The sequence below is a fragment of the Lepidochelys kempii genome, chromosome 6, assembly GCF_965140285.1.
Source record: "Lepidochelys kempii isolate rLepKem1 chromosome 6, rLepKem1.hap1, whole genome shotgun sequence".
Classification (NCBI taxonomy): Eukaryota; Metazoa; Chordata; order Testudines; family Cheloniidae; genus Lepidochelys; species Lepidochelys kempii.
In genome coordinates, this window is record NC_136385.1 from 50,669,095 (window position 1) to 50,694,844 (window position 25,750).

The 25,750-nt window shown below is 40.5% G+C and overlaps 1 protein-coding gene across 3 annotated transcripts in view; it reads left to right on the forward strand.

Annotated features, from left to right (window-relative positions):
* The window catches only part of ANO1 (anoctamin 1), a 116,702-nt gene that overhangs the window by 40,725 nt on the left and 50,227 nt on the right, over positions 1-25,750 (forward strand). For all 3 annotated transcript variants that reach the window (XM_073350660.2, XM_073350657.2, XM_073350658.2), the window contains exons 2-8: positions 2,182-2,360; positions 8,255-8,581; positions 13,839-13,937; positions 15,708-15,859; positions 17,221-17,275; positions 21,427-21,478; positions 25,680-25,735. In XM_073350660.2, the coding sequence (XP_073206761.1) occupies positions 2,253-2,360; positions 8,255-8,581; positions 13,839-13,937; positions 15,708-15,859; positions 17,221-17,275; positions 21,427-21,478; positions 25,680-25,735 (849 nt within the window). In that variant the 5' untranslated portion in view covers positions 2,182-2,252. The remainder of the gene's footprint in view (positions 1-2,181; positions 2,361-8,254; positions 8,582-13,838; positions 13,938-15,707; positions 15,860-17,220; positions 17,276-21,426; positions 21,479-25,679; positions 25,736-25,750) is intronic.

The following is a 25,750-nucleotide window of genomic DNA, read 5'->3' on the forward strand; positions in this document are numbered from 1 at the left end:
TTTTAAGTTGAGGAAAAAAATGGAGACTTCTGAAGTATATCGGGGCCATTGCAGGCAGGAAAGGAAAACAAACAGGCACAGGAGCTCTGGGCAGCTCTTCCTCCTGAAAATAGTTGGAGGGTCAAATCTTCCAGTCCTTAAACAGGTAAAACTCCTACTGTCATCAGTGCCTCCACTCATAGATATTAACGTGCTCAATAACTATACACTTCATAGACTCTAAGGTCAGAAGGGGCCATTATGATCATCTAGTCTGACCTGCACAATGAAGGCCACAGAATCTCACCCACCCACTCCTGCAATAAACCTCTCCTCTATGTCTGAGCTATTGAAGTCCTCAAATCATGGTTTAAATATACTTAAATATCTGAGCCATCTTATCCAGGGCTATACATTTTATACACATTGGCTCAGGGACTATGTTTTCTGGCATATTCAGAACAGTGCTGAGCACATAGATGGTGCCTGGTGAATAATACAAGTCATGACAATAATCATTGACTTTATGGACTCTATGGATGCAGTTTCTGTTCTTTGCTCTGGAATTGGCCTCAGTACAGCTGAAACCCTAAGAAATTGAGACATAAACACATCTGATACTCAGACAACACTTTCTAACTCCTGCCTTTACTCAAAGTAAAAAAAAAATTACAAAACAAAATGGTGTTCAGGTAAAATGTATATTTAACAGCAGCCATTACTCAACAACCCAACATAGGGCAGGACCTGCCACTCCTTGGGGGTTTAGAGCTCTCCTCTCATCTGACTCTCGTTCTCTTTCTTTCTTCATCCTTCCTGACCTCTGTGCTGCTTTTCATGGTGTCAGCCATGACACCCTTCCTAACCGCCTTGGGACTGTTTGCTGGAGTCTCAGAGAATTGGCCTTCTTGGTTTTGCTCCCATCTATCAGAGTCCTCTTTTTTTTGCAGCAGAGAGAGAGGCTGGTTCAGTGAATAGGGAGCTACCCTAAGAACCTTGGGTTCTACTCCCACCATGGACTTCCTTTATGACCTCAGGCCAGTGCCTTAGGGACAGAGTTTCAAAGGTTTTTAGGCACCCAAAGATGCAGCTAGGCATCTAGTGGGGTTTACAAAGCACCTAACCTTCTAGGCACTTTTGAAAATCTCACTAGGTGCCTAAATACTTTTGAAAATCTGGCCTTTAGTTTCTCTGTGCCCAGTGCTTCAGCTGTACAATGGGGTTAACAACACTGCTCTACCTCACAGAGGGGCTGTTAAGATAAATAGGTTAGACATTGTGAGGCACTCAGATACTATGGTGATGTGGCCACATAAGTACCACAAGTAGAGTGGGAACTATATCTATACCACTGCTATCCTTTCCCTTGGTTTTGGCCCCTTCTTTTCACCTATCCCCCTCACAGCTCCCTCTTTTCTGAATGTAACCTGGGCTGTATTTCTTCTGAGTCCCCTGTGTTCTGTCTTCAACACCCCCTCCCACCCACCCCCCGCCAAAGCGCCTTGCAAAGGGGTTCGTGTTTTATAGGCTCTTCTAATGACTTTCAGATCCTTAATTTAATTACCAACTCTTTCTTATCTTAATCACCCTCCCTCTTTTTGTAAACAAAATATGGACTCCCTGCCCCAGGGGCACAAGCTGGGAGCAGCACCTCTCCTCTGCAGAACTCGCATGTCACACTCAGGCAGTGCTGCAGTAAGAGCACTGCCTGGGGCTAGGATGTGCGCTGCGAGCAGAGCTCCTGTACGAAACTGCTCCCCTGAAATGATGACTTTTGACTTTTAGGCACAAAATATGGAGTCTCTTGAACAAAAATAGGAATAAAAATTCTACTGTACAAGGGGGAAAGGGCATGCAACCTCCACTCCACTGCTAATGTGCAGAATCATTTTATTTTTAACTAAAATGTATTCAAGTCCCTGTGGGGCTGAGAAGAGATCATTAGTAAACAAATCTTGAGTTTTAATAAGCACTGTAGAAAGCAATTTAGGTAATTATCCAGAAGGGAGCTGGAAAGAGCGGAGAGCACAGTCAGGGTAGCAGGAGGTAAGGCTGAGAGGGGAGGAACAATAAAGGGTGGGAACAGAGAAGGAAGGTGGGGCAGAGAAAGGCAAGAACTGCTTATGTTTCAGATGGGGTACATTGGGAGGAACTAAGACAGGGATGAAAGTGTTTGACCAACCTGTTTCTTTTTTTTTTTAGACACTGACCGTGCATTTCATGGGGTGGAATTTCTGCCAGAAGATCTTGGTGAGGCTCTGAATAAGACTGCAATGAGAGTGAATGAGAAATATTCCTCTCTACCTGCTGAGGAGAAGGGGATTCACATTATCAACATCCGAGCTATTGAAGACATCGGATACGTCCAGCATGAAAGTATAGTGAGTAGAGCAGTTATTAGATGGTACTTACCTTCTGGGGTTTTGTACCCTGGCTTATCACCCTGGAATTCAAGTGCCTTCATTCTCAACACCATCACCCCTCTGCAAAAATATATAAATGTTAAAAATATATATTTGGGGATTTGGATAGTGTGAGTTCTGCACTATTCCTTGTCAGATGTGAACAGTTACCGGCAACCACAATACAGGCAATTTTAAAGGGTTTGTGTTGACTCATATATAGGAGGAAGGGAGTGGGAGAGATTGAGGGATCCTAATTTGAGCTAAATCATATAAAGGGCTTTAGGGTGACCAGATGTCCTGATTTTATAGGGACAGTCCAGATATCTGGGGCTTTTTCTTACTTAGGCTCCTAATACCCCCTCACCCCCATCCCGATTTTTCACACTTGCTATCTGGTCACCCAAAAGGGCTGCTTATTCCCAGATTAAACAAACCAGCAAACAAGGCAATGGCAGCTTTTTGAATCTGTGTGGCTGTATCAAAGAGAGCCCTTAAATGTCTAAAAATATGCACCCAAAAGCTACACATCTGCTTGCATTGATAACAGTACACCAATAACCTACAGTATAGATTCCTGTTGTCTGAATGGATTTTCACTGTCATTTGTTATGCCTTCATTAAATTTTTTAATTAAAATGTTTTGCACCTTAAATACCCTGCAGTAATTTCTAAATGTTGTAATGTAGATGCACAGGTCGTTAGGAATCAGTAATGTCACATACCTGTAAAAGGTCAGAATGTGTATAGGTGTGTTGATACCATTGCTATCCCTCTGATCAATATTGTCTCATTGTTTCCTTGAACTCCCTTGTCCATCTGTATCCATCTGTTGTCTCTTGTCTTAGATTGTAAACTCTTTATAGCAGGATCTGTCTTTTTTTTTTCTCCTGTTTGTACAGCATGTAGTACAATGGGGTTGTGGCCCATGATAGGCACTATGGTTATACAAATTAATAATAATAGAGGAGGGAACAGAGGTTGAGAAGGACCGAAACACAAATGTTAAATGATCAAGGAAAATGTACTGGAAATAGAATATTACCTTCCACAATGGAGAAAGAATACTTAATTGGAATTGACTTGGGCGTGAAGAATAGAGCATGAACAGCCTCCTAAGTATGGGGATTTAAAACTAAACTGTCTTTTTAGTGGTTTTACCTTTAGATTGAGCAGTTTGATCCTCATTTGGTGTAAATCAGCATAACTCTGCTTATTTCAATGTCGCTACACTGATTTACATCAAATGAGGATATGGCCTACGAATATCTTCTCAACCTTAACCCAAGGTTAATGAAGTTATTGGTTTGGGAATTTCCTCAGCATTTTAATAGCATTATAGCAAGAAATTCCTATTATACTTGCCATGTGGAACTGTGTATTCTCCCCCAAGTATATAAATGATATTATAGATTACAGGAGTGTAGCCGCTTGGTTAATAGACCGGCACCAATATTTCTTCCAAGCTGTACTTGCAAGCTTCTTAAAATCTTTCCACCTTGCCAGTTCAGATGTGATCTTCATGATATCCTCATACTTTAGTAATTTTATTGAGGCCAAGTCTATAGACTCCTTAAAGTCCTTAACCAATCAGGTTTTACCACAGTGTAAGTAGGACTCAGGGATGGGGCAGGGCCGGGGGAGGAGGGAAGGAGAGGGGGACAGGTTCTCAGCAGGAATCTGTACAGAGCTGAGAATCTCAATGTCTGTGATATATTAACCCAGATTTGTTTTTATGAGCTGTGGGGTGGGAGGTGTTAGTCTCTATGTTTCCCCGTCCCAGTGATTTTAGTAGTTTCTAAGATCAATTAGATTCTGTGCTGGGCTTAGAAAATGAAATGAGCACATGAGCTGCTTCAATACTTGGTTGAATCCTTTCTGTGCTTATAGTCTCCATAGAAGATTGTGTGGGAATGAAAGATGTGCAAATGTGAGTCCATTTGGGACTGAGAGAGGAAGGAGCCATATTTTTTTGTACCCTAGAGCATTGGCACATTTGCCTGCTTTTTTGGATCCTCAGTAGTTCCCATTCTGTTTCTGAATCTTGGTGCTGTTCCCAGGCTTGTTTGGAGCACTGGTGCAGTTCTTAAACCTTAGCAAATTACTAGTGAATGACTCCAAAATTAAACCATCTGTACTGTCCAATCCAAACATACGTGCTAGAGCTTACCAAACACTATGGAATAAAATACATTTTAAGTAAGTTGACCATGCTGCTTGGGGGAAATAACATGACAAAAACCATTACAACATTCTTTTTTTTTTTCGCAAAAAGTGAACAACATCTGTTTTTATTGAGGTGAAAATTTCCATTAGAATTATTCTCTAAAGAGTAAGTGAGTGTGTGTGTGTGTGTGTGTGAGAGAGAGAGAGAGAGAGAGAGAGAGAGAGAGAGAGAGCTGGTAGCAATCTTAACTATGGAAAGACTCCAATCTCTCCAGATTTAAAAACAAACATTTGAAATACAAATGGAGTTTGCAAAGGAAGATCCCAACTGAGAGAAGTGCCGCTGGTCCTCATCCTCCACTGGGCCAGATTCTTTAATGCAATCTGTCCCCTTTCTGCTGGCTAAAAGGGACCAGAAAGCAAATAAATCTTCTATGCCATCCTTTGCCACCCCTATTACAGAAGGTGTTCTGGGGGGTAGGGAAAGGTGTGGCCATAGTGCACTGCTCTCGGATGATCTCCAGATGATAGGTGGCCCCTTGGGTGCAGGCCATAAACAACTGGCACAGTAGTTCTAATCTGCTGGAATCATCTGCTTGATCCAATGCAGAACTGGCCACAGAACCTGGGAGGTGAAAATGGCTTCTTTGTGACTTCCACAGACTAGCCCAGTTATTTCAATAAGAATTGAAGACACTCAGCACTTTTCAGAATTGGCCCACTGATAGATACTGAGCACCCCAGAAAGTCCCATTCACTTTGTGGGAATAGTAGGTGCTCATAGGATCAGGCCATAACTTTTACCTTTTAGACCAGCCTGCATTTTACTGAGGAATTCATCATTTGACCCCAAGTTTTCAAAATTAAATGAGACTGGTGATCTTGATGGAATCCCCAGAGTTCCCAGGCCTTATTGAGAGTGGCTGGTTGCACTTAAGAGATTTGACTGCATGAAGACTGAAGTATTTTGTATCCCAGAATATTTTGCTGTCACAAAATCTGCTCATCTTTGAATTGCCCCCTGCAAACCAAATGTCCGAATGGTGTTCTTGAAGGGGGATGCTGAGGAGAGGAGTGGTCCCATCCGGACTCTTCCTTCATCAACAAATGAACAATGAGTAAATTATATCTTGTTACCATTGGCATAGTTATTACTATGCTTGTAAAACAAGAGAGACATTTGCTTGGTCATCCCAGCCTCGCTCCCTATTTGAAGTGTTTATCAGCTAGTTCCCTTCCAGCTCAGGCAGATTGAGAATTGTTGGCCAAAGTCAGAGTATTGCCTGAGTGTAAATTGACTTCAGAACTTGGCCTAATAATAAACAAAATCTTGGGACCAGTTTGTCCCCTGAAGGCACTGGCTTACATTAGAGGAAGTATGGAACTGCCTTATCCCAGGAGGAGTTCTAAGACAGCAGAATCCTGCAGGTTTGAAGGACAGTGGGTTGATACTGCAGAAAGAGATGTACTTGGGCCACACTCATCAAGACCAAAGACGCCCTAAATATGTGGAAGGTGCTTCTAGTGAAGGATCAGAGGAAGAAGGGATGATGCCTCTTTAAATCAGACTAGCAATTCCAACAAAAATTGACCTTTTAGCAGAATGTACATATTTTTCATGCATCCTGAAGGATTTTGTTTTAATCTGGTCCTAAGAACTTAATATTGAGTCTAAAGTAGGCTGTAATGAATTGCACTCTGAATGTTATGAGTACAGCCAAACCTTGTAATACTTTGAATTAAAACCTCACTAATAGGTATGACCACATCCTTCAGTTAACATAACTGTAAAGATAAGCCCCTCACCTAAGAGAAGAGGAATATGTGAACCCACCTAGGAGCTTTTGCTAAGTGTTGTTGTAGGTCCGGTGTGGGTGGAAGGAAGGAGAGAAGGCTGAACAGACAGACATAGGGAGAGACTGAAGCCTGGTCTACACTTAAGTTAGGTCAACATAGCTGAGCGCTGGTAGGTATCCTGACCTAATCCCTGGTGTAGGCACAACTAGGTCAGTAGAAGAATGCTTCCATTGACCTAGCTACTGTGGCTCATGGTGGTGGAGTTTCTACAGCAACAGAGAAACCCTTTCCCATCACTGTTGACTCATCTACACTGCAGCAGTATAGTGGCACAGCAATGGTGATGTAGCTATGCAACTGTAGCATCTATAATGTAGAAATGGCCTAACAGACAGAGGGAGAGCCAAAAGGAGCAGCTGAAATCCAGGTGTCTGACCCTGGAAGAAACCTGAAAGAGGTTTTTCAGTCAGGGATGCCGGCTAACAAGAGTGTTCTTGGTGCTTGTGCTTGATCCTTGCGTGGTCCTGCTATTTGATTCCTTTTGCATTTAGAGAGACAGGTCTTTTGTAAATAAACAAAACTGCATCAAAGAAACATCTGTTACCAATTTCTGCTCCCAACTGGGACATCCCAGGGCCCCAAACTTTGACTAGCCACTCAGGTGAAAAAATGGTAACAATATGTAGCTCTCTTCATTTGAAGATATCAAACCTGGCCTCTTTGTGAACACAACTGTGTTCCCCCAAATGTTTGCATCCACTGTTTTATGTACCAAGCAAACTGCAGATGCACATATTGCAGTTGGACATGGAACTTTTTGATTCATGATTGGTGGCCAACTGCTACCATTTGCACCAGCAATTTATTATAGGGGAAAGTATTTCTTGCCTTAAAATTCTGCCTACTAAATTAAAAGCCATAAAATGTACAAGGGCTCCTGAACCTTTGTAGTGTCACTGCTGCCATTAGTATTTACTGTGGAAACAAGTAAAATCTATTGGCCCATTTCTGCCCTTGTTGTTATGTGTGCACATCCAAAGGCAGAATTTGGTATTGTGTGAGAACACACTAAATGAGAGAGGCGTATAAATAGTGTTATGTATTAATATTTTATTAATATTAATTTTTTTGTATTTACCCTGTCAAGTCTAGAATTAATAAAGAAATGATTGATTTAGGGTTCTACTGGAGTTTCAGTCTCAAAAATGGAGTTTCTAGCATCTCATAACACCAGTGTAAATAGGTTTTAATTTGCAGTGAATTATTCCAGTCTGGAGTACGTATCTTTGTTACCATCAAATTGCAATGAGACGTGGGCTGTACATGAGAGAAAAATTAAACTAAAACCAAGGACTGAACCCGGTTCCCTGTCTACTATCCACTTGCATTTTTGGCTCTGCTACATAGCCAGCTGGCTCCTGTTAGTCTCTATCTAAGCTGATCTCTTTCTCAGATGATGCAAACTTGTAGCCAGAGATAAGAGAAGTGAGAAATGTTTGCACATGAAATTAATCTGTTTATCAGAATTAAAACACAGATGTCTTTGGTGAAGGACAGATGATCTTACTGGTGATTAGCCTACAAAGGGGGAAAATCAAACCCACCAAGTAGCTCACTTATGAACTAGTGTGCTGGTAATTAGATTAAATTCCAGTCATTTTATCTATTAATTTCTGACCAATAAAACTCCAACTGGTCAATCATCAGAATTGCAGGTGTTAACTTGCAAAATCTTTCACTAAGTGGCACAGGAGGCAGTCCTCAAACTCTCATATGTTTGAAGATAAGACGTTCTCTGCTCTGTACAAGGAGAAACAATGTGAATGTGGTTTTTTTTAATGTTTGGTTTGTTTGGTGTCCATGTCTGCAAGTGTACTAATTACTCTTCTTCCTCCCCCCATTGTTCACAGTTATTAAATTCGCTGTGTCAGGATCCAGATGCCAACTGCAAACATGGACTCTATTTTCGAGATGGCAAGAGGAAAGTGGATTACATCTTGGTTTACCATTTTAAGAAGTCCTCAGTCAGTAAGACGCTCACTAGGCGAATTCATCACAATGACTCAAGTGCCCGAAGCATCAAACAGGATCATCAGCTTCCTGGGAAGGGTGGGCACCTTGACGTGGGAGAAAGTGAGCTCCACATGGACTATCACGAAGATGACAAGAGATTCCGCAGAGAGGAGTATGAAGGCAACCTCATGGAGGCTGGTCTGGAATTGGAAAGAGATGAAGATGTAAATAAACTTTTGAACTCTTTTACCTTAATAAGATAAGTAAGCGCCAAATACTGAGAAATATCAAGCAGTTCCTGAGAACCTGAAACCCCTGTTGACTCTAGTGGGAGTTACAGATGCTCATGGCCTCCCAGTATTTGGCCTTTATATTTTGTAGCACCCTCAACTCCCTTTCATACCAGTCATCTCAGCAACTCACTGGGTCAGCCCATAGTGTAGTTGATCTCCCAGTATATAAAAGACAGTTTCTGAAGTAAGTGTTAACTTTTTAAAATTCATATTTTAATTTCTCAAGAAAAAAACGTGATGCAGGCTTCTCACGGCATTTTCATCATCCGGGAATTGAAGTACTCTGAGTATTTAGTGAAGAATAAAACTGGAGCATTTTTAGAACTGTCTTATCTGATATTTTCCAGACAGATACCCATATTTCTCTGGAAAATATCTGATACGAGTATACAAGTGTACTGTACTTCAAGAGCTTAACTGCCTGAACTCTGCACTAAACTAAGATATGTATCAACAGCCCCAAAGAGCCTGATATGGCAGCTGAGATCAGTAACGAATAAACCCTAGAAGTTGTGAGAAGAGTACGTTACCTCAATTTTTGTCTTAGCAAAATAGGATATAACTTCTTCTTCTTAATAAATATAATATAACACAAACTGATAGCACATTTTGAAACCACTGGGAAAATGTTACTCAATATGCTCATTAGCAATATTCAGATTCTCTCAGCTATTCATATTCTATATAATGTCAATAGCATTAATCAACTTCATGGCCTAAACAAGCAAATATACTGTGAACACATTCAGGACAGTAGCATATTTAGCCTCTCATGGTGTGGAGGTGCTGAAATGAATGGAATCCCCTTGGTTGTTCACACACTCTCCTCTCACTTAGTCCACACAAGGCCCTCCATGCAGACACTACAGGTTCTGCGGGTTTGGGTGGGAGCGTGACCAGTCAGTGGCATGGAGAAGTTTTTATGTAGCATTGTCCCAAGACAAACCAGTTGAGAAATTCCCATGGAAATGAGTTCTGACCCTGTTAATATTAAGCACCACATCCCAGGACCTGTCTCTTACTGTCTATGACACCCCTCCCATCCAGCCCCGGAGAGATAGTGGGGGGTGTGAAGGAACAAGGTGGCAGAGAGGCCTGGTTCCTGAGAGTCCTACTTCTGGGGAAAGGGAGAAGCCAGGGGAGTACCACAGAAGGGACAGCCATCAGTGAATGCCCTGGACATCTTTGCAGATGGCCAGATGTGTGTAAGTTTTCTCTGCGGATTTCAGGATTTCCATATATTTTGGAGAGCCCTTTCTCCTACTCAAGGCCTGCAAATCCTGCCTTCTCTCCCTCAGGAACTCAAACATCTGCAGTATTTCCCTCTAATTATACCCCTCTTATGGGTTTGTCCTGGCCATAACTTTCTCCCTCCTGTTGGAGCGAAACTGAGGACAAAAGTGGAGTGGAGGAGGAGAATAAGTATGACCAAAAGTGGTGGCCATTGTCAATCCAAGAAGTTAATCATTACAATATTTAATACATCTCAGAGTTAGACTTCTGCATACCGCGGGCTTTTAAAATAGCAAATACATTAATACAGACATCAGGGGGGAAAATTTTTGTGGAATTGCTAATAGTGATCTTTAACTCATCTACATAGTACTCTTCATAATTAGCCTCCTTGTTAAAAGATGTAGAATTTTTTAAAAATCTGTAATTTAAGAGACTTTTTGAAAGTTCTTAAGATGGACCCACATCAAACCCTGAGATCTGAACATCCCTGAACCTTTTGGACTGTTCAAAACCGAGATGTGAATTTGAGGTACCCCCTTAGATTGAACAACTCTATTGGTGTGTTTAAAATATTGACCTAGATCTGAAGTTTCTCATTTTAGGACTATCTCTTGAAAGTTCATGTTATGTTGTATCCTTTGTTATAACAGAAGTCACTGACACTTTAATATTACAGCTAAAACTGAGCCTGAAAAAAAACCTCCAGTTTCAAACACCCCTTGAACTTTGGTCAACATCTAAACTGCATCTAAATTCTGTGGGTTTGGCCCACCTGTAATTCCAATCTGTTTTTAAAAAGAGCTATTTACACTGAAATTGTCACATTTCAGTTTAGCCTCCAAAGGAATGAAATCTGTTCATGGGGGCCTTGTGTAAATAGTCTAGATTAATTGCATGGATTTCAGATGTTATTTCATCTTTCCGCTATAATTAGAGATCAGTGATGCTGTACATAACTCCTTTCACCTGCACAGCAAAAACAATGTGTTCTATTAAAAGACTGACTATATAAATGATTGGGAGTGTATGTGATCTGCTGCCAGTGTGATTAGCAGAGATAGCCATGGTCAGATTCATTTCAAAGGAAGCGACTATGTTTTAATTAACTGATCCAGCCAATGTGCCTGAAGTTGCAGAGGGAGAAGGTAAACATTTTGTAAATTTTATTTACAATATCTAAAAGCTGGGTTTTAAATCTGTGATCTGTGCATTAAAAGATGCTCAATATGTCTATTAAATATTCATGAATGTATAGATAGGACAAACCCTGGAAAAGCTAAATGAGTTTCCATTTCAGGTTCTATATTCCCAAATGTAAGTAAAAAGAGCCTTCCATCTAATTTGCAAACTATCATAGTAGATTGGCAGTCATCTTGTGCCAAGTCATGCAGTTTAAAATAGTTTACACGGCAGGGTGTCCCCACCTCTGACGTGTAGTACTACTTTAAATAATGTTGAAGGTCTTTGAGTTCAAACTAGGACATAATGCATAGCCATCCTGAGGGACACTGTCCTCTCAATACAAGATCAAAACAGAAAAGAAATGTACTGAGATGAGAGCCACAGGGATCTACATCAACTTTCATGTCCAAAGCTTGAATATAAGGCAAAGGCTTGCAGACACTTGCTTGAGTCTGAAGGGCATTATTGGGAAAGCCATGAAGTCACACTGCAGATCTTTAATATTAGTAAAAGTGAGCACTTGTTACAAGTAAGACCTATATTAAATTGCTTAAACTCTCTTCCATGGAGTTAACTCATAAATGTTTCTGAAGCTGTGACACATCGGAGGATGGCAACTATTTATGTCCCCAGAGTAATGTATTTCCAGAAAGCAGGTGCAGAATATTACAGGCTGAAACAAGCTTTTATACTTGCATAAGCAAGTATAGCAGCAAGAATGGAAAGATAAAGCCAGAAAGATTGAAGTCTTTTCCTGTTTAAAGCTATACCTCAATTTAAATTGAATAGCCTATTGATCTGATGAATGATGGGAGCCATTCACTCTCATGCTTTGAAATGGAAAGGGGAGAAAACCACTATCACAATATAATGTACATTTAAATACATGTGCATCTGACAAGGGCCTGAAGGATCGTGGGTGGCTGTAAGTGTCGGAAAATCTCTACCGCATATGCGTGAGGATGACAAGCACAGGAATCGGACAAGGCACTCTTCTTTTGCTAGTTGCCCACCTTCCTAGGATTCCCCTTTTCAATGGCAGGATGGCATCTAGACAACACTATTCTGGGGGCAAGGAGGAGGAAGGCTTTTTTTTCTCATGCATATTTGGAATTTCCAGCACTTCCACTACACACAGGAACAAAAAGGTCCAGTGCTGTCATCTGTTGTCTTTGTGAGTATATGCTATCGAAAGCATGGAATCACCCCAGGTTCTTCCTTGCTTTCAGTGTTACAAGCGAGGTGGTTATGCTTTTGAAGATTTCTGTTCTTCAAATACAGAACCTGTACTACTGGCTTTAAAATTCTCTACAGACTTACTTGCCTTTGCACATAGATAACACAGCTGTTCATATGAAAGCTCCTCAGTTTATGTGCAGGCCAGAAATAAGGCAAGTAGGTACTTCAACTCCATGGCTCTTAGATCACACAATACAAAAATATCTGAAGAACTAAATATTACTTATAAACTTGGCTGCCAAAGGAAGGCAGAAAATAGATGGGAGCAATTCCTGTGATCTATATGTGTTCATGAGCTCCATGGCTTCCTCTTAATGCCAACTGCTGATTTTGAAGGCTAGCCTCAAATCAAATGTCACCAGTCTGCTCTTGTGAAATGCATTGGCATGCCCTATCTGTTCCTCTTTACAGTTACATGACTGCACTCAACACATGCAGCTCAGAAGCAGCAAGCATGAACTCTCTCAGCAGCTGCGTCATTACTGGGGATAGTGAGGAACACACCACCAAGAGCAAATGTGTCTTTTGAAAATAACTTTTATAATAGAAAAGATGAATGAACCACAATTCTGCACAATTCAGCAGGGACAACCCACTCCATCCCTGTACGCTAGCATTTGGAGGGCGGGGGTGGGGGGCAGGATTGTCATAGGAACCATTACACCAACTCTCTGCCTCTTCATATAGTCAGCTATGCTGGCTTTAGGACAGCTTCATGTCAGCCATGCAGTACAAAGTGGCCCTAATGCAGGGAAGAATCTGGACCAATGTATAAAGAAATTGGATATTTTCCTATAAATCTTTCTGTAGTATTAATGTAAAAGTTCACCATTTAAGCTCAGATGTATACAACAGCTCTGCAGATGAAGCATTTTGGCCTCTTAGACGACTGTCATTCTGATCCTTAGAGGTTCTGAGCATATGTTGTGAGACGCTGCTGACTATCCTCAACTCCATTTACATCAATCCATTTAACACCTTTCACAAGATGCTCAAATCTCACAGGTTCAGGCCATTTTGGGTATGTCTACAACCCTCCCAACCTGAGCCCAAACATCTACATCACAGTTAAACAGTCCCTTAGCCTGAGCCCTGAAAGCCCAAGTCAGCTGGCATGGGCCAGCTGTGAATTTTTAATTGCAGTGTAGACATACTCTTGTCTAATTCAAATGTGAGTGACTGGGTATATTTTCCTTGTCCATAGGAAATACCTTTTATTTTCCAAGTAACTCTTACTTTCTCACTTTAAAATAAGATAATTATTCTACCTTGGGATAATTATTTTGTTGGAGGACAATGGTGTTTCATGTTTGTGGTTTGAGCACCTTGTGGACAATAAATCAGAAGATTTATTCAATGATAGTATCGTAGCTATTTAGAAGCAGTTGTTCCCCAGTTTTGTTTTAAACAGATTAGATTTATAATGTTGTCTGGTGGAGGCTACTTGATTCCTCAATATGTATGAAACTGGAAGAAAAATAGCATTTTATTTTATTTCATCTGAATTGTTGTCTCTTTCTTCCTTTTTTAGACTAAAATACATGGGGTTGGATTTGTAAAAATACATGCACCTTGGAATGTTTTGTGCCGGGAGGCAGAATTTCTGAAACTCAAGATGCCCACAAAAAAGGTTTGTGATAATTTTCTTTTTCTCCAAAAGTCACACCTCCACATACACACACAATTTACACACAACACTGACGTAGGGCTTTTCATCCTCACAGCACTTTACAAGCATTAACTAATCCTCACAACAATTTTGCGAGGGAGATAAGTATTCCTATTTGCCTTTTACACATAAGGAAATTTGAGGAGGAATGCCTAATTAACTTACCTAACCCTACAGAAAGAATCATGTTTATAACTGGGAACAGAAATCAAGAGTTCCTAGCTTCTGGTCCTATTCTTCACATGATACAAATGAGTTTGTACAGTATTTCATACCTTCAGTACATTTTGAAATGGTAGATTGCAGCTGATAATGGACTCCTAAATATACATTATGGGGGATGCTTATTTTTTCTTACTCCAGCAAAGCCCCAATCCTGAAAACACGTGTGGGAATAGCATTTTGAATGCAAATAGTTCCATGGAGCTCAGAGACTACTCATGTGCATAAAGTTAATCATGCATGTAAATGTTTGCAGGGTCTGGAACTAAATTAGCTTAGAATAAACTACCCTTCGGAATATTTGGAATATCGTTATAAAAGTGATAGTGTATTTTCTCCAGAGACCAAAATTTAAATAATCTTTGATATGTAGCTGTACCTATTCAATGAACATAACGTAGAGGTGGATTAATATTTAATGATATCCTAAGTGCCGGTTCCAGACACTGCAGAGAAAGAAGTCTCTAATGGAACAAGAGACAGCCTCAAAGCCCAAAGTAATTTATTGTAAGTAAAAATAAATTTAAACTTTTGGTTTAAATATTGTATTAGTAGCATCCTAGCCCACTTATCACTTTGTTTACTTTAATTGTGTTTCCTCTTTTGTTAAGGCCATTAAGTTCCTTGGAGCAATTGTATTACATAGGAAAGGGCATTTTTGTCAAGAGAGTGAGTGAGAGGTTTCTAAGCTTTCAGGCACAGTCCAGTTATTTCCTGTACCTAGCAGAAATGAGGAATGAATTTTCACTTGGCTACGCCTAGAAATGAGCTCAAACCAAACTCCTTCATCTAGGTAGTTTGTTTCTGGCTGTAGAGCGGAACTTTGTGGCTCAGGCTGTGACGTTTATTCTTTTCTTTTTTTATCTTCTAATGCAATTCCTGTATAACTTTGGCACTTGTTTGGTACCATAGGCCCAAATTGCCCTTACTGCACTGGTGAAAAGTAGTTCCACTGTGGTTCCATTACATGGAAGAGGTGGGATGCCAAAAGTCCGCGGTGCAGGGCATTCACATGCAAGCTTCCCTATGTACCATGGAGATCAGAAGTGTGCTCCTGATGTGGTTACACTCATCAGTTCTTGGGAGAAAGGAATCCATTGCTATGTGGATCTTCCAGTCCTTGGTTTCACCCCACAGAGTGGCTTACAAGGGCCACAGAAGTTACTTCAACCTTTAAGCTGCTATAGTGGCCATGGAGTAGCTCTATGGTTTTAGCTCTGTGAAGCGGCCCAGCCTTATCCTTTGGAATGAATATCCTTTGGAATGAATAAGGGGCAGGATTTGACTCAGACACATTTGGAGTCTGAGGTTGCCTCAATTTTCCCCTTTCACAACCCGTCCATCTGTTTCTCAACCTTTTAAAGAAGGTAGAGCGATAGCACACTGCTCCTCATTAGTTTATTTGAGTGTATTTATTTAAATGATGGTTTTATTCCTTATACTTCAGAATCTTTTATGAATAATTTTGAGAGCAATACAGTATTAATTGTTCATTTTCCTTCTTCTCAGGTGTATCAGATAAATCAAGCCCATGGTCTTTTGAAAAAAATTAATTCTGTAATTCAAAAAATAACAGAACCTATCCAGCCAAAAGTAGCAGAACTCAAACCACAGACAGTGAAACGCCTCTCTTACCCCTTCTCCCGGGAGAAACAACACTTGTAAGTGAAAGCTTCATCTAAATTAACCATTTGCATCAACAGGATCCAGACTTTGCAATACCACTTGCGACACAGGCATGAATAGGTTAATAGAAAAATGTTCATCAGCACTGATATTGCAGTAGTGATCATTAAAATGGACACTTTTCCTTTTCATAATAAGTGAAATCTTATCTAATTCACTGTGCAGGAATCAGACTTTTTAAGAATCTCTGTGTGGCATTTGTGTTCATTTTAGCTGTCATATAGTATATGTAGCAACCCTCCTGAACAGAGTAACAAATATGTCTGTTTTACTACAAAGATAAATTTATATCATAATACTTATGGTTTTACTATGGTCCTTTTCACTGCAAAAACGAAGTGTTCAGTAAGATTTGTAGATAGGAGTATGGTTTGATAAACATAACTGATAGCCTCCTTAATAGTATATGGGCAGGTAATACATGTATTGTGTACCATCTACAAGGAGAGGGCCTGATTTGGCTCTCCTTGAAGTCAGTGGTAGTTTTGCCATTGATTTCAATAGGAACAGGTTTGGGCCCATTTTGAGATCTCAAGAATAATTTCAATTGTGTATACATACATGTCAGGAAAAATGGAAAAAGCAGAGGCTGGGCGCAGCATCTTCACCACACAGACATTTGTTTTTACCTTTAGTGGACACAGAACATGAAAGGGTGCTGTGCAGTAGGATGGTATCAGGCAGAATCTGGCTGCGTGTAAATGACATGTTTGCAGAGTATGTCACCTTTGGTATGTGCCCAGATTTGTAGAAATTGACCTGATAAGAGAATTTATAGCATGAGGGATGTTCATCTAATAAAACAATCAGATGCCCGAGTATCACTAAGGATCAGATTTAGTAACTTGTACTCAGATTGAAAAGGATCTTACACGTCTTGTCTCACTTTTTTTTTCTTCTTTCAATTAAACTACTTTTAGAGTAATCATTGGATAAAGGAGGCAAAAGATGGCCCAGCATGATTAACAAAAGAACGCTTGGCTAGATCAAAAAAATCACTGGGTGAAATGCTAGGTCAGTGTTATGCAGAAAGTCAGAGTAGATGATCATAACAGTCCCTTTTGGCCTTAACATCTATGAATCTATAAAACCAATGAACCATGTTGCCAAACCCCCTAAACCGGGGAGTTTGGGATGGGCATTTCTTTTAGAAGGGATATTAGATTAGATTCATTTTATGTTTATTCATTGACAATAACATTCATTACAAGCAGTAAACTTTACTGCTCAGCGGTATCCTCAGGATAAATGAAAAGAGGTCACCAAGTGTAGAAAATTATAGGCAGCTTTTTACCTAATGTGCAATCTTTTTTTCTCCTTTCTAATGTTTTAACAGATTTGATTTGTCTGACAAAGAGTCCTTTTTTGACAGCAAAACGAGAAGCACGATAGTAAGTATTGTATTTTAAAATCATTTACAGCAGGGGTATTCCCATCATGATGTGGGTTTCAAGTGCTCCTTTGCTAGTTTTAATCCAAACTCCCAGTACCAAATGCCACTAATTGTCAATGACAGAAATTGGTTAAATAACAAAATGAAGCATTTCCAGTGCACAGTTTCTAGTGTGGCTGCTAAATACTGTTTGGGATTAACAGTATGCCTTCTTTTGCACAGTAACTCAGTTTTGATTCTATTAGGCTTTGTCCACACTTATGGTGGTGTGTAGAGTACAGGCACTATACATGTAGAAACATGCCACTGTGAAAAGCAGGGGGTGTCCACACTTCTCACTGCAGTGTGTAGATACACGCGACAGGGAAAGACTGTGGCATTGGGGAGGCTTTCCACACAGCTTTCCGCCTGCTAGAGCCTTTCAATATTGCTGGAGCCTTTCACTACAACTGGGAAAGTCTCTGGCAGCAGGCAGGCAGCGGGACACTACATTGCTAAAAATAGCAGCGTAGACATGGGAGGTGTTGTTGGGGCATGTAGAGAGCAACGTAGGCTATATTCACTGGGGGTTCAGGCATTTTGGGCACTCTACTCTACTCTACTCTGCCCACCTAAGCTGTGCCTCACCGTTTACACTGCTCTTTATACACATGCTCACTTGGTGTGCAGTGTCTGTACTTTACACTCCACCAAATGTGTAGACGTACCCTTAGAGTCTCAGTAATTCTGGGACGCAGCATGGACTTGGACTCAGATCTGGATGCCTTTCCTGGCTCTGCTACAGGTCTGCTCAGTAACATTGGGCAAGTCACTTCCCCTTCCTATGCCTATATTCCCACATTTGTAAAGTGAGGCCCCTGACCTCCTTTGTAAAGTGCTTTGAGATTTACTGATGAAAAACACTATCTAAGAGCTAGGCATTACTGGTACTGGTGGATATTTTTAAAGCAGCATTGGGCTATGGAGCAGGATTAACATCTCCTAACTTTTAAAATAATATCTGTATTTAACAACAACAAAAATCATATTAAACCAAGCTTAATAGGAACAGAAGTCACTGAATTTCAATCGGAGTTATTGTTTGAATGACCATTCCCCCTTATTATGTTAACTTGTGACATTCACTTCTATGGTGCACTTTAGTCAGTGCTAGGGTAGATTGTCAGAACTCTAATAATATTTAGCAGGTGTATAGAATCTTTCATCCACAGAGTTCTTTACAAAGGAAGTCAGTCACCATTTTACAGATGGTGAAACTGAAGCATCTGGGAGTGAAGTGACTTGCCCAAAGGTACACAGTGAGTTGGTTCAGAGCCAGGAACAGAATACAGATTCTGCCTCCACATCTGGTGTTCTGTTCACTAGACACACTCCCTTGTATACTGCTTGTACAGCATTTTATAAATTTGCCCTAATTTACACCCCTACAACTCCATTGCAGGACTTAATGCTCTGTGTGTAGGAGAAGTGCCATAGAGAGACAAGGTGAGTGAGGTAATACCATTTACTGGACAAACTTCTATTCGTGAGAGAGACCAGCTTTCAAGCTTACACAGAGCTCTTCTGAAGAGCTGCTATTATTATTTAATTGTTTTGTGCCACAGACGTGCAATGCAAATAAAGACATAGTCCCTGCCCCAAGAGCATTTACAATCTAAGGACTAGATTGTGCCTTAGGCATGTCAGAGGTGATGTAGTCTAGTGGATAGGGTACTGGATGTGGAGTCAGGAAACCTAGGCTGTATTACAGGCTCTGTTCCTGACCTATGACATCATCATGAGCAGGTAATTTTACCTTTCTGTGTCTGTGTTTCCTCCTGTCTTTTGTCTGTCTTGTCCATTTAGTTTGTAAGCTCTTTTGGGCAGGGTGTCTCTTGCCATTTTTTTCACAATGGAGTTCTGGTATTCTTTAAGGTCCTTAGGCACTACAATAATACAGATAATAATAATGGCATCCCAATCTCATCTAAGACCTCTCGGTGCAAATAATAATAGAGGAATGATTCCTCTGAGGCTCCTCTAACTTCCTGCCCACTTGTTTCCTTGCTCATCTGCTGTATAGACTCTGAGCATCCCGAGACACTATGGTTTGGGTAGCCCTTACACACCTGTATGATGTTAAGGGAATCCTCACACACAGACATGCCCCTTGGCTGTGTCGGGGTGGGGGGTAGTCACAATATAGCCCTAAATTAAGAAAAGAGCAAAGGGAGGAGATGAGGTTTGGTCAGGGAACAAGGATGAAGACAATATGATCAGGCAGTCCCTTGAGAGGCTAATGCATGTGTCTCAAGAAGAGCTATGTTGTTTGTTGATAGAACTATAGTTTATAACATATAATCATTAGTAAACATATGAGACAATTGAATTGATTTCTGTAACAACCCCTCAGCTCAACCAAGTTGCCATATGTGAGAACGAGAGCAAGAGCTCAAGCAAGTTAAGAAATAGTAATATTTAAGGGAGATAAGGTGAGTGAGGTAATAACTTTCATTGGACCAGCTTCTGTTGGTGAAAGAGACAAGCTTTCAAACTCCATGAACCGAAAAGCTTGTCTGATTCACTAACAGAAGTTGGTCCAAGAAAAGTGATTACCTCACCCACCTTTTATCTCTTGTATCCTGGGACCAACACTGCAAACAGTAAGATTTAAGGCAGAATGACAGATGGGAAGAAGGTTGGCCTAGTGGATAGGGAACTTGATTGGGCTTAGGCAAGTCACTTAGTCTACTCTGTGTCTCAGTTCTCCATCTGTAAAATGAGGATAATATTTTCTTACCTCACTTCAATGTTGCAAGGATAAAATCCATCCATGATTATGAGGCACTCATATTCTGTGGTGATGAGTCATATACCTACCTCATAAGGTAAAAGCAAAGACATCCAAAATTAACCCTTTGAATGTTTATATGAATAGGCATGTAATTTACAATGCCAGAGTATACTTGGGCATCCTTAGCATGTAAATTCTTTACCAAATAGACCTCAAACATTATTTTGGCTCCATCAACGTCTGTGTGGTAGAGTCCTTCATATTGCACTTCTGAAACTGGTGCACTCTCTCAAAGCACTAACTTATAGATGTGGTTGCACTAGCAAGTTATAAACATTAATTGGCCCTCTAGAATATCTGTAAGAAGAGCAACAGCACCCTCGGTTATCGCCTGCCTTGAAAGAAGCGAGGAATGTCCCATATATCCACCTGCCCACTCAATTCAAGAGGGAAAGGAAATTGCATGATGTTGCCCTTGGCTGGGACAAGGTGTAGAGGAGATAGAGCAGGCCAGCATCCTGAAGAAACCACTTTGTGACCAGACAGGGCAAAGGGGAGTAGAGTGCTTTCCCTCACAGGGTTTATTTATTATTTTCATTCATTTTTAATTATAAAAGAATTTCCCCTAGCCTCCCTCCAGCCCAATATTTGCTTCATTGCATGAGAGCACATCTCTTTACTACAGGGGTGATTATTCAGCCACTCAGGCTGCCTGGTGGAACATACAAACATGTTTGACAATAAATTAAATAATAAATAAATGCCATTTTTGGCACTGAAGTCCTTATGCCTCGGAAATTTTAGTGTCGAGTTATTTTATTGTGTAACTCAGTGTTTGACAAAATGGTGAGTACTTGGAGCTTTGCTTAGATCTAATGGGCCAGATCCCCAGGTAGTAAAATATTCACAGTACCATTTTAGTCAATGAAGTTACGTCGATTTCCACCAGCTGAGGATCTAGCGCTATATGCCAGTTTAGCAACATACAAGATGCTTGTAGGAAAAGGTCTTTAATCTGGGATCTATGTGTTTCCTATGGCGCCTATGAATAGCATCACTATCATAGTGAACAGTTAAATCTAACACACTCCTCCTCAAACAAATAAAAATCACATATCTTACTAACTGGCAGTTTAGTCATCAAGCTTTTTTCCCCCCTTTCTACAGAAAGTGTATATGAAAATAACCACATTCTTTAAAACATAATAACATCAAGCTTTTAATAGAGAACATTGATTTACTAGCTGTGATCAACAGCTCAATTGTGCCAATAACTTTTATTTGGATTGTACTCTGAAAAAGATTTGTTTGCACAGAACATGTCCACTGGCAGTATCTCAAGTAACTCTTTCTTTTCTTCCATCTTGCAAATATAGGTTTATGAAATATTGAAAAGAACAACATGTACCAAAGCCAAGTACAGCATGGGTAAGGAACTTTACGTAGGTTTGAGATCAGCATAATTTTCAGGTGTCACAAATGTTTGCAAATTTGCAACTGAAGGGATGGTTTGTTCATTTGTTTTGTTTTTATCCTCCATGTTTTGATTTAAGTTCACTTAGTTTAGTTATTGTGTTTTTGATTTATGTTTAGTCAGGAACATTTTTCATCTGTAAAGATGTAGATTCATTGCTGTAAACCAATTTTATGGTCAGATCTTTAAGCAAATTGTAAAGCAAGATTAATATTTTCAGGCACAAAGAGGTCGTTCACAAAGGGACTGAATGGCAGTATAAAACACTAAGATATGGCCAAGAACTAATAATGTGTGGTCATTTCTTGACCACTAGGGGTTCAATCCTATCCACATTAAAGTCAATGAGAGTATTGCCATGGACTTCAGCAGCTTAAGGATCACAGTCTAGAACCAGCCACATAAATCCAGTCTGTTTCAATAGTCACCTAAAATTGTTATCATTTGATATCTCTTTAAGGGCTTGTGTGAAATGGTCTCAGTTGACAAGTCTTCAAAACTCTCCCATAATTGGCACTTGTTGGCATTCTTCACGAACTCAGCAGAGAGGCCATGTATGGGAGTAGGCATGGGGACTAGATTAATCCCTCATCACTAGAAGTAGACGTAGTCTCTCCAGTTCAGTGACAAAGTGGAGGAGAAACTTACACTACTGCTGCCGATGGATGTGGGATTTTAGCCTTCAGAACTGATCCAACTGTTAAATTCATTAACAGGAAGAAATAAAAATCAGGTCACCCTGATAAAGACCTACTGACCATATATCCCCTCTTCAGCTGTTTTATAGTCTCTTTAACACTGATTATGATATGCAGGGATCCACTAAACTATGGCACTGAAGTGAATAAATAGCTCATAATAAACCAAATCATGTGTGGCAAAAACTAAATTTCCTCAAGTCCAGTCATCTCCACACCTGATATCCCATGGAAGACAAAAATCAAATGGAAAAACTGGAAACTGTTAAAACATTCATTTGTCCACAGGTAGTTAAATACAAGTATGAATTACAGGTAGCTCTGACAAAATAGTGACAAAAATGCTGTTAAGAAATCCATCTAATAATGGAGGGATGATTAAGCCAGATGTGCTTTGTATACTCTGACTTTGCAATTTAAGACATAACCTACAGTGTACAGGTGGCGAATCCTTATATGCCTTAAGATTACTTTGAGTGCAACCAGGCACTGTTCCTGTAATGTGGAAAATCCAAATGCAGGAGTGGCCTCCTTTTCTCAAAGCTCCTGTTGGATCGGTTTCACAGCCGAAATGACAAACTTTCACAGTGGCAGGGGGAAAGTCCCACAGCTCAGTGTGGAATCTTGTCCTAGAGTTGGCTGCTTTCCTGGTCAGAAACAGGAACCACATTAACAGTTACTTGAATGAGGAAAAAGACGTTATGTTTTTGGGTCCCCCTGCTTCTTCCGTCTTCACCAGACATGGGCATGGAAAAACCACACACAGTGCATGATATAAAGAGGTGATTGGGCCACGTAATCAGTGGGTGTAAATCAGTGTGGTTCCATCTGACCTTGTATGTTCAGTCATTATATAATCAAAGAAAGTTTTGGAACAGATTTGAACAAATACGAGTAACACTAGGATATTTTGGAAGTGCTTTCCTCTGAACTTTGCTGCCAAGTAGAAATAACAAAGCTGCCCAGTGAACACGCTAGCCTTTTGCTGTTTATTAGTGCATACTTGTGAAACTGCGAATTGTAGTCCAAAACTTTTCGTGTCCATATGTAGTAGGTGGGGTGCTCAAATCCTCAGCAGTGCAATCACTAGAGCTGTGCATTACCAGCCTGCTACCTATTTCTAACTGAAGGTAGTATGAAACCTGCAGGTAATTCTTACTGCTTGATAACTGTGCAGTCTTGGTAGGATTTTTTTTTTAAAGTATGGCCTTGAAAGGTGCTGAGCACCTCTTGAGGGTTAAGGACACTCAGCAACTCCTCCAGCAGTCACTTAATGCCTTGTAGGATCAGGGCCTCAATGAGCTTGTAAAAATGTCAAGAGTACAAAAAACACACCCTTCATTGGTTCATGCTCTTAGGGTGTATCTACATTGAAGAGCATATCCATGTTCATGGATGGTAAGGGGGTTCGGGCATGTGTCAGAGGCCGTACCCACATGATAGCGTAGACCGGTGGTTTCCAAACTTATTTGATCAGGCCCCCTTCTTTTTGTCTGTAGTCATTTATTTCCCCCTCTCAAAGTATATATACCACCACCCAGCACTGAAGGCAGAGCAGAGAGTAGTGGCTGCTGGCTGGTCACCCAGCTCTGAAGGCAGCACTATGCCAGCAGTAGTATAGAAGAAAGAGAGACCATGTGAAAAATAACACTCATCAATATCACTTTTCACACTGAACTTAGCGCCCCATTGCCACCCTTACTTCTGTGCTGCTGCTGCCACCTTGGGGCTGAGACCCAGAGCCCCGCCACCTCCAGCTGATGGATGGGGGTGGGGGAGAAGGAGAGCCGAGCCTACGTGGTATGGCTCCAGCTGTACCCTTTATCCCTGTCTCCCAGGCGTGCACGGACCTTCTGCATGAGCCCCAGCCACCGGGGCTGACAGCCAAAGCTCTTAAAAAAAAACAAAACCAACCCCCCCCCCCACAGTCCGTGCCTCCCTTGGCACATTCCCATGCTTTCCTTGGGAGACCTACCCCATTGTTTGAGAACCACTGGTGTAGACATACCCTATATTTCTCTACATCCGGACCCATGCTGTTATGTCAGTGAGGGATCAATAAACAATTGTCTAGCTAGAACACACCACAATATGTCAGGTTTTTTGTTTTCTCTTTGTAATATTCTTAAACTCTTATTATACACATTGGCCCAATTTTGATCTGGTGATAATCAACTTAGCTCTGTTACAATCAATGGAACAATGTCAATTTACTCCAACTGAGGACGTGATCTTAAAAGTCATCATTCAAGATTAGGTAGCAGAGTCACCAAACATATCTTCAGTGGGTAACGAGACCCATTCAAAGACTTGTAGAAACTCCATATTTGGCAGTAGCTATATTAATGCCAACAGCTGTAATAAAACTTACAGTATCTCGAAATTATATACCGTAGCCTCCAAGGATCTGTGTCCTGCTAAGCAGTCTTTGGAATTCTGTAGCAAGATGAGATTTCTAAGTGCATTCTTCTCCCATTGCACAATTCTAATCATATGTATAACTTCTCCTGTTATGTCCTCACTTCTCTTAATTAATCCCAAAGTTAAAGAATGAGATCACTCTCCACAAGGCAGAGAATAAACTCCACAGAGCTCTCCCACCCCACACACATTATAGATGCAGCATTAACTGCTTTAAGGCTCATGCATGTAACTAATAGATAAATGTGTAAACAGGGACAGGAGAGGGAAGAAAGACGGAAACTACACTTTTAAATAAAAGATGGAAATGTGGTAAATATGGTAAGTATTATGCCAAGGTCTTTGCAAAGGCTTTCCCTACAACTTTGCTAACCAATCTCAAAAACTCTGAGTGTATGATGAGTGCCTATGTATTAGGGTTGCCAACTTTGTATTTCAAAAATAAGGGACTGTTTTCTTAGCACCCCTTCCCTGCCCCTCCTCCTGGTACTAGTAATACTAATAATTAGTAGTACTCACCTACATTTGCCTGGGGTATTTCTTGCTGCTTTTTGCAGCACTCGGAAACTCCCGACCTTCTTGTACAGAGATTTAAAAATAAGGGACGTCCCTTGTAATAAGGAACTGTTGGCAACCCTAGTATGTATGTTCCCTTACACAATCAATCCAGCCATATTCTTCTTATGATCCAGCCTTTTGCTTTAAAATCTGCAGCCTTGCTCTTCAAATCAGACTGACTTTTCAGAGAATGTCATTTATTGTAATGACTGGTTTCAAGTCATTGTCTCCTAATTCTTCATTCTCAAACATATGACTTCCTCTTACTCTCTGCAGTTTTCCATTTTGTAAAATTAATCCTGCTTAATGATCTGTATGAATGAAAATGAAACTATATAGAGAGGAATTAGATGGCAGAAGATTTATTAGCTAACCAAATGAGTACTATTTTGAGGGAATTCTTCAGAAATGTTGGATGTTAACTTGAGACTGTCCAAATTTAAAATTGTACATTGCTATTATGCCTTTGTCTTTCAAGGAATCACCAGTCTGCTTGCCAATGGAGTTTACAGTGCTGCATATCCTTTGCATGATGTAAGTGATCTTGGA